The sequence below is a fragment of the Microtus ochrogaster genome, chromosome 4 (assembly GCF_000317375.1).
Source record: "Microtus ochrogaster isolate Prairie Vole_2 chromosome 4, MicOch1.0, whole genome shotgun sequence".
NCBI classification, from domain to species: Eukaryota; Metazoa; Chordata; class Mammalia; order Rodentia; family Cricetidae; genus Microtus; species Microtus ochrogaster.
In genome coordinates this window covers 14,887,340-14,896,722 of record NC_022011.1, presented here as the reverse complement: position 1 = coordinate 14,896,722, position 9,383 = coordinate 14,887,340, and the positions used below count along the sequence as shown (strand labels likewise).

Here is a 9,383-nt window from a genome sequence, read left to right as displayed (position 1 = left end):
AACAAAGGAAAATATCCATAGTCCATTTTTTTTGGGAATGTGGGCATAGTATTCCAGGCTACTTCCTGCTGATGATCTTATAAGGACCTAAAGAAAATTTAGATTTATAATCAAGTCCTGACTGGAGAATCCTGTGAGTCTTGATCATCTCAGGCAACAGTCTTGAATCTGTTCTGGATGTAGAACTCAGACATCCGGGCCATCTATTCCTACCAGAGATGTCTCAGGTGGTCTTCCTTGATCAAACTGAATTTTTCTTAACTCAGAATGAATCCAAAGCCTCTCATTTTCTGTGGAGACAAAAGCAAAATCTCTTCTCCAAAGTAATATACCTTTTGACTTCAATTTTGAAGCCAAGGTATTTTCAAAATACCTATCTTGGATTAATTCAGCAGCATTTATAAGCAAATATCTTTTAGCAGCTGTTGCTACTTCCTCAACATTCAAACAATTCAAAGAGAGCATGATAGCATACAGTATCAAGATTCTCTGTGTATTTTCCATCTTTATGAGGCTTTATTTTAACCTCTATTTCTTTTATTTTTACTTTTACTTTTTGAGACAGGTTCTCTGTATATCTTTGTCTGTCCTGGAACTCTCTGTAAACCAGGCTGTCTTTGAACTCACAGAGATCCGCCTGTCTCTGCCTCCCCCAGTGCTGGGATTAAAGGTGTGTGCTATCATGCCATGAACTCACAGAGATCTGTCTGTCCCTGCCTCCCAGGTATTGGGATTAAAGGCGTGTGCTACCACACCTTGAAGTCACAGAGGTCAATCTTCCTCTGCCTCCCAAGTGTTGGGATTAAAGGTGTGTTCCACCACACCCAACTACTCTTTCTTTCTTTTTTAAGAATTTTAACCTATTTTTTTCTTTTAAGCCTGCATATATTTTTAACACACTGTAAACCATTTAGAGGTTTTTCCTCCTCTTTGAGTCTCTCATTATAGATGGCTGTGAGCCACCATGTAGTTACTGGGAATTGAACTCAGGACCTCTGGAAGAGCAGTCAGTGTTCTTAACCTCTGAGCCATCTCTCCAGCCCCCATAAACAACACTCAAAAGCTCCGTAGTAGGAACTACCTGCTTGAAAGAGTCACAGTTTGCCCTGGCAGGACGGCCCAGAAAGCTGGCATTTTAAAATGTCACAGCTTTTTTTCCTACTACAGCTGAAAACTGAAAAGCATGCAGTCAGCTTTTTATCAACACTGTGTGTTTTGTGGCAGGACCTCTTAAAAGAGCTGCAAGGTTTTACAGCTAAAGCTGAGTCAGGAAGCCTCTCTTAAATGAGAGCACTTGCTTGCCTCTAGCAAGCAGAGCAGACCCGAGAAATTGCTGCCACCAAGAAGCCATGCTTTACTCTATTCTTTCCCAAGCTTTCTCAGGCTTTTTGTGGATGTAGTTATCCACGTTGGGCACCATTTTTAACATGAGGGCTGGGCTTGTTGGGGTTTCTGTCCCGCCCTGTCCCCTAGCTCTTTAGTCCCAGAGAAAATCACACAGAGATCTCCATAAGTTATAAAACTGATTAGCCCATTAGCTCAGTCTTCTTATTAGCTCTTGTAGCTTATAAGATTATTCTTATCTATGCTAGCCACGTGGCTCGGTACCTTTCAGCTGGACAGGTTACATCTTGCTTCTTGGTGGTCTGGGCTGGAATGGGAAGAATGGGCTTCCTCCTTCCCTTGACAGAATACAGACAGTTGTCCCACACCAACAGTGTTGTGGTTCTGTCAGCATTGGGTAAACTGCACATTATTAAGGTCAGTTGAAGTATGACTTGGTGGCTATAGCATTCTTTTCTGGACACCTTATTGTCAAGAATTGCAGAATTCAAAGAGTCATTAGAGGGGAGGCCTCGGATCATGTTGAGTTGACCTTATATTTGAAGGAAAATGTTCAGATTTGGATAATTTAATATAAAGCTGAGCCCGAGGCTTTCGGAGAAAATATTTTTTAAGGCAGAAATGATCTGAAATATGGTAGTCCCTAGAACGTTTGTTGTCCCCTGGAGCCCTTCAATAACAGAAGAGCAAAAACATAATGTTAATATCTATGCCTGGCAAATTTTAATAAAGGAAGTGACACTTTAATAGCATGCAGTTATTTGGAAAATTAATGTCCTTAGGATGTCATTGAAGAAAAAGATACAGCTTTTTAAAGGAAGGCAGGAATTGACGGATTGTTAACTTTTCAAGTATTTCCTGGGTAAAAATAATGTGCTTCACTGAGAGTCTCTTGCCGGTTCGCCCTGATATGCATCCTGTGTCACAGCTCTTACATCTGTTCACATGACAAGATGGAGTTGACAGTGTGGGAATTCCTAGATGTAGCTTAGCCGGCATTTATTTTTTTATTTATTTATTTTTCCCCCTTTTGATTTTATTTTATTTATTTTATTTTTTTATTTTTTTTAATTTATTTATTTATTAAGGATTTCTGCCTCCTCCCCGCCACCGCCTCCCATTTCCCTCCCCCTCCCCCGATCAAGTCCCTCTCCCTCATCAGCTTGAAGAGCAATCAGGGTTCCCTGACCTGTGGGAAGTCCAAGGACTGCCCACCTCCATCCAGGTTTAGTAAGTTGAGCATCCAAACTGCCTAGGCTCCCCCAAAGCCAGTATGTGCAGTAGGATCAAAAACCCATTGCCATTGTTCTTGAGTTCTCAGTAGTTTAAAACTGTATTTTGGAGCCGGTGAGCGAGCTCAGTGGGTAAAAGCACTTGCCAGGCAAGCCTGCTGGCCTAAATTTGGTTCCCAGAGCCCATGTAAAGGTAGAAGAGGAGAGTTGACCTATTCTCTCCCTCTCTGTCTCTGAGACACTTTTTTAAAAGCAGTATTTAAAGGTGGATTTAACTTAAGTGGGTTGGATGTGTTGGCCGTGGTCAGTGGGCAGATCCCTGGATGAGGTGTCTGGAAAGTGACTCGGCAAGCAGCAGGCTCCCTCAGAGGCCGAGCTGAAGCTTCATTGCAGATGAGGCGGCTGCTGCTCTTCACTTGGTACATAAAACTCAGCGAATATTGAGCAGCCACTAATTTTGATAAGAGACTTAAGACCTTATTTCAAATGTCAATCATATAGCTTTCCTATATTTTAACACCTCTGAAATCACAATGCCTTATTTAGTGTAGTTTGGCAGCATTTTTTCTCTTTCCAACATATAGTGGCATGTATGACATGTCTTAAATGAGTGACTGACAGTTTGAATTTGACAGCCTCACACTAAGTTGTATATTGTGCTGCCTGGCAGATTCCTAAGGGGTGGGCCTAGTTCATATGTCGGGATTTGAGTAGGATTCCAAGCACAGAAAGTGCTCCACTACTCTTTGCAGAAATTGTTCGAATCTCTCTGTTCACCAGGTCCTTCATTTTACTGCTGTGATGTTCCACAAAGAGCTCCTCTCATGGTGGCTGTTCTTACCCTGCACAGACAGAACTTCTGTCAGTCTGTGTACTTTTCTTAGGAATATTCTATGTGTATGCCATATCATTTTCTTGTCAACTCTAAACTGTGTATTTGAGTGTGTATTTGTCTACAATTTGGCTTTGCCTTATGTTTACTCACTTTAGAGTTGTTTTATGTAGGCCTATGTTGTTTTTTGGTGGCTGTAATAGCATGCTTTCGTAGGAATGGCTCAAGTATTCTGCTCAAGTTTCTGTTTGCTTGTTTTTTGTTTTTTCAAGACAGGGTTTCTCTGTGTAGCTTTACAGCCTGTTCTGGAACTCACTCTGTAGACCATGCTAGTCTCAAACCCACAGAGATCTGAGTGCTGGGATAAAGACATGCGCCACCACCGCCCAGGTCTGCTTGTTTTATGCATACAGTTCTACACAGCGAAGTTGCATTTAGAGCTCTGCTGTGCTGGTCCTGGCTTTTGTTTGCTTTTTGTTTTTGTTGCTGTTTTTTCCTAACAGTAGTGGCTTTTATTACCAAATATTGTAAATTGATTGGTTTGATTTCTCTTTGTGTTCATGAAGGTAAGACCATCTATATCTCCGTGTGTGGAATCACTAGAATTTTTTCACCCTAGGCTTGTCTTGTGAGAGTGTTGTCACAGTATTACCTTCTCCCTGTCTGGAGTGAACCCTCCTTGAGAAAGAGTTTTACACACCTTGGGTACACTTTTCACAGTCATGGGTGCTAATAGTTTGCAGCTCCCTTCTGCCACGTTCTTTTCTGTCCCAGAATGTCTGTTTTCTGAACACTCTCTGCTCTGAGAAGCCCATTCCCAGTCTTGTGTGTAAGCGATGCCTGCTCTCTCCCTACAAACCTCCAGACCCCTGGGGAGCCGCACTCTTCCCTGACCCTGTTAGTCTGGCTGCCTTGCCTTTCTGATCTCTGGTGTTCGCTGCCCCTGTTATCCACTCCTATATTGTGTCCTGTCCTGTCATACCCAGTGTGGCTTAGTATATTGACTACATTTTCCCAGTGCAGAGACCTGATTGGACGTAGAAAGTAGAGGGAGCATTCTCCCATCCTTATGCCAGCATCTATGTTCTTACACAGCCCTGCCTGTGGAATTCCAGTCGAATATTTGCCAGCCACTTCTATTCAGGAATCACAGTGCACACACCCTGTTGATGGATAATTGACTTTATATGTGGTAAAATAATGGCTTGGCCAAGGGCAACTGAAGGAGAAGTGCTTTTGAAAACAAAAGCATTAGGCAAAAGTCATTTAAATGGAAATTCAGAGGTGGCCATCAACTACTCTTTCAATGGATAATTTTTAAAATTAGGGTTTTAGTACTAGAACCTGTTTCCTGAGGCTATGAAAGGGTAGCTGAGCCCGCGTCCTTGTAGCAGAGCCTTGCTGCTGTCCTTCTTTCTTTTCCCTCATTCCCCACACTTAACAGTATGCAGACAAGGGTGTGTTTGTGGGTTTTATGTGGGTGAGTACTGTTCTTAACCAATCCTGGGTGTCTCTTTCTCTATAGCCAAGTTACATCAGTGATGTGGGTCCTCCTGGTCGAAGTTCTCTGGATAGCATTGAGATGGCCTATGCCCGGCAGGTGAGTATGGTTTTTAGGAAGAGATAATCCTGGAGAAATTCTGTGATCCTCAGGAAAGTCAGAGGGAATAGTGACTTCACATGAAAGTCAGCCCTGAAAGCAAGTGGGCTTCTTGCTCACAGGGTTAGTTAATATTTTACCGTGAATGCCGCTGTTCTCCATTTAGTTAAATAGGGTAATCAAATGACTCAGAGAATGCAGCGAAATTGAAATCTACCCTCTCTGCTGACCAGGTGTTTCTTTTTGCTCTGTTGGCAATAGCTTCCTTGAGTAACTATAATGCGTGGCAAATGGAATTCTGTATGAACTGAATTACTTGGCTGGCTAATGAATGATATGTTAAATTCTTTTACCCTTCCTGAGTGGGATTTTCAAAATGCTTTCTGCCTTAATAAGCACAGTGTGTTGATCCTGTTAGTGCTGCAGTGGAGATAAGGATGCTCCTGGTGTGTTGGGGACCATGCTCCTGGTTGCTGATCATGAGCTTGCATCAGTAAGCATGAATCAAGATGGTTCATGTGCAACTGTGTGCAGGACTTACCTGCGGTTGACTCTTGGAATAATAAAACAATGCGAGTCAAGCCTGTATTTCAAAGTAATTGTCACTTTCCTCCACAAAGTTCCAAGATGTTATGCCCTGCATCACTTAGCTGTGACCTTGAGAGGACACACTGATGCATTTCCTACTCCCCTCCTGCCACCTTGGAACTGGGTTTGGGTAAGAAACAGATGACAGCTACATAAATGGAAGAAAGAACTATTAACCCAATAGAGGACTCCCTCTTCAGTTACCAGTTAATTAATTAATTAATTAATGGAATTCTACATTAACTGATTCATGTATCACTAGAAATCTTAGTTAACACTTTGTCGAGAGAAATATCCTAGCTATTTCTTTTGTGTAAATGTAGATTTGTTTTAAGTAAGAGTAAAAGCAGAGAATGTACTCCACAGGTTGGGAGCAGAGTTCTTCATACGTGCTGCTTCAAACTCCAGGCAGCTGAAGCCTACGTCCATCCCTCCTCCTTTCTCTGCTTTTTAGATCACTTTCCCTCTTCTTCCTACATTCGTTCCACACCCTTATCCATTGGCTGATTCCCTCTGTTGCTATGGCCACCATCATCTCAGACCCAACAAAATTACAAATGAATGAAGAAACAATGTAGCTTCTTCATCTGAAAAGCTAAACTCTGTAGAACTTGACTCTTGCAGCACTTAGGATCCAATGCTAGCTGTCTGTTTACTTGGCTTGCCCACAGAAAGTGAATGCTTGTGTGCTGTGTCTAATATAGCCTTGGTTCTAGGATGTTGTAATAGGAGCGGCGGGGCTGCGTCCCCAGCACCCCGCTGCCCGCAAGCTTATGCCCAAAATAACAACACACAAACTGTATTCATTTAAACACTGCTTGGCCCTTTAGCTCTAGCCCTTACTGGCTAATTCTGATATCCCGATCAACCCATCTCTAATAATCTGTGAGCACAGGTCTTACCGGGAAGATTCTAGCCTACGTCCATCCTGGGTCGGAGCTTCATCGCGGGTGTCTCAGAGAGCAGAGCTATACCCGCGTCCGCCCAGGAGCCGGGAGCATGGCGTCTCTCTCTGAGGAGTTTTACCTCACTTCCTCTTCCTCCCAGCATTCTGTTCTGTTTACTCCACCCACCTATGTTCTAAGCTATGAGCCCAAGCAGTTTGTTTATTACTTATCCAATGAAATCAACAGATTGATATATGACACTCCCACATCACTCGGACATGCTTATTGAGTGCCTAAGTACTACTTATGGTTAAGAACCTGTTAAATCTTTGTAACAACCCTGGAAGCTATATGATGTCAGCATCTTCCATTTAAAACAGAAGAAGCAAAAGTTCCATGGGTCCATGAATTGTTATTAGCTCAGTCCTCTGTAGAACAAGGACTTCAAATTGTAAAAGAAAACCTTACACACAGGAGTAGAACTTAGTTTGTAACCATGATTTTAATATTTTTAGACCAAATCTGAAGTAAAGTGTATTCTCTTAAACCTTAATAAACATTGCATCAAATCATAGTTGTGGGGTTTTTGTTTGTTTGTTTGTGTTTGTTTATTTGTTTTGAGAGAGATTTTACCTGAAGAGCAGAGATTATTTATTACTACATCTATTTATTTACTTATTTGTTGATTTGTTGTGGGGGCAGTGGTCAGGACAACAAGTAGCAATCAGCGCTCCTTCTACCATGTAGGTAATCTCAGAGATTTAATTCAGCTTGTCTGGCCTGGAAGCAAACACTACTTGGCCTAGAGATGCTTTCTAGAAGTAGGTATTCCAGATGTGTAGCAAACACTGTTCTGACAAACCTACCCCAGTCCATGAACCCTGGCTTCACGACCATTCTGTCCTCTGACCTGAATTTTAGCAGACTTTGACATGGATTTTAGCCATGGTTCCTCAGTCCCATCTTCATTTTTGGTCCTAAACTTTCTCCTTGAACTATCTTGGTCCCTTGTTTGATGGGTGTTTGTAAGACTGGGCTAGTGATTAGCTTTAAGGTGCTAGCCACAGCTGGAGATTTGGTCTTGTTAATGATTAGGTACTTTGGGGAAGGGAAGGTGAGCATCACCCTCTATTGGCCACTTGCCAGCTTCGTAACGACTTCAGATCGTAAAAGGAAGTGAAATAGATCATACCACTTGGTTCCCTTTATTTCAGATTTATATCTACAATGAGAAGATTGTGAGTGGACACCTTCAGCCCAACCTGGTGGACCTGTGTTCATCTGTCGCAGAGCTGGATGACAAGGTAGTGCCCAGCGCCAGCCTGGGTAGAAACACAAGTTCAGTGTTCATCTGGGGTCAGTAGCTTACTGACTTGGCTGCAATATAGTAAGAAAGAATGTTTTATGAAATAACATTCTTTTTTCTAGTGTTTTATATATATTTGGAGTGATTGTTTTCATGGTGGCTTTTTAAAAATACATCGTCAAAAGGCCAGACTGGGATTAGCTAGTGGTGAGAGGTTCTCCTCAGGTCTCAGCCGAGGACACCGTTTGTGTGACCTCCTTGGACTTAACTCATCCTTTCCTTCTGGAATCCCTTCTCCCAATTTTTATTATGTCCACACTCTTAATTCCTGGCCTGCTTTCTCCTTTAGGAAGGGGCAGCAGTGATGGGTGGGACAGAATCAGAAGGTGCGAGCAGAGGCTAAAAGAAGCCAAGGCTGCTACTGCAGCAGAAGCAGCTATACACTGATTTGTTTTTCAAAAAATGTCAGGTTTTTCCAGAAGTAAAATATAAGGCAATGTAAGTAGCTTTAAAGACAAAAGTGAGAATTCACTCCTCACGTCTGCCTGGTGTTTACAGCTCTCTCTTGAGGGCACCATAAGAACCAACTTTTCTCCACTGTGTTGCATTTCCCTGGTTCTGTCTTTAGGGTGCCGGAGACACATTTTGAAGGAGAACTTCACAGCCTGGGGAGAGGAGGCCCACTGGGTAGGGTGACACAAAGAAAAGCCTCCTTCCTGGAGGCTCTTCTGAGGGAGGCTGTGGCATTTATTCATAAGCCCAGATCGCCTCTGGGAAGACAAAACATTTATTATTTAGGTTAAACTCTTATTTTAAGCCTTAAAAACTTAAATAACCTTGTAAGAACTTGTGTTTAAACTCCTAGTGCTGGTTGACTAGAAGTGCACTCAGACACTCTTAAGGGATGACCTGCTGAGATTCAGCTCTTGTTACACTCACGTTCCTGCAGTGATGGAGCTGGTTCTGTCAGGCCTGGCATGGTAATTGATTTGAAGACCAATTCCAAGGAAGGAAGAGGTGCTCATCAGTGGTCATAGCTCAGGTGTTTGGCAAGGCAGAGGCCCATCTTCTGCACTGAGTTCAAGCCAGAATGGTCTCAGACAGAAAGCCTCAGTCCCTCTTCATTCTGCCTGCCATTGCAGTTATAGCCACGTAACTTCTCCATCCTTACAGCTTTGTCACATGCAATCTCATTTACATGCAGAGCATTTCTGACATGTGGGCCATGGTCAAACAAATGACAGATGTGGTATTGACACCAGCAACTGATGCCCTGAAGAGCCGAAGCAGTGTAGAAGTGCGCATGGAGTTTGTCAGGCAGGCCTTGGGATACCTTGAGCAGAGGTAAGGCAGCTGTAAGTCAGTCTCTGTGTGTGTGTGTGTTTCTGGGGCTGGTGCTATACCTGGAGTCCTGTAGACTGACTGGAGCTGAGTTAGTTCTGTTGTCAGAACACTTACCTACCAGGACTGTATCTGTAGCTGATAAAATCGTACATGGGAGCCAGGCGGTGGTGGCGCATGCCTTTAATCCCAGCACTCGGGAGGCAGAGGCAGGCGGATCTCTGTGAGTTCGAGACCAGCCTGGTCTACAAGA

General features: G+C 43.0%; 1 protein-coding gene across 2 annotated transcripts in view; it reads left to right on the top strand.

Annotated features, from left to right (window-relative positions):
* Positions 1–9,383, top strand: part of Nup93 (nucleoporin 93) — a 104,465-nt gene that overhangs the window by 79,155 nt on the left and 15,927 nt on the right. For both annotated transcript variants that reach the window (XM_005345611.2, XM_026778657.1), the window contains 3 exons: positions 4,934–5,008; positions 7,698–7,787; positions 8,994–9,133. In XM_005345611.2, coding sequence (XP_005345668.1) covers positions 4,934–5,008; positions 7,698–7,787; positions 8,994–9,133 — 305 coding nt within the window. The remainder of the gene's footprint in view (positions 1–4,933; positions 5,009–7,697; positions 7,788–8,993; positions 9,134–9,383) is intronic.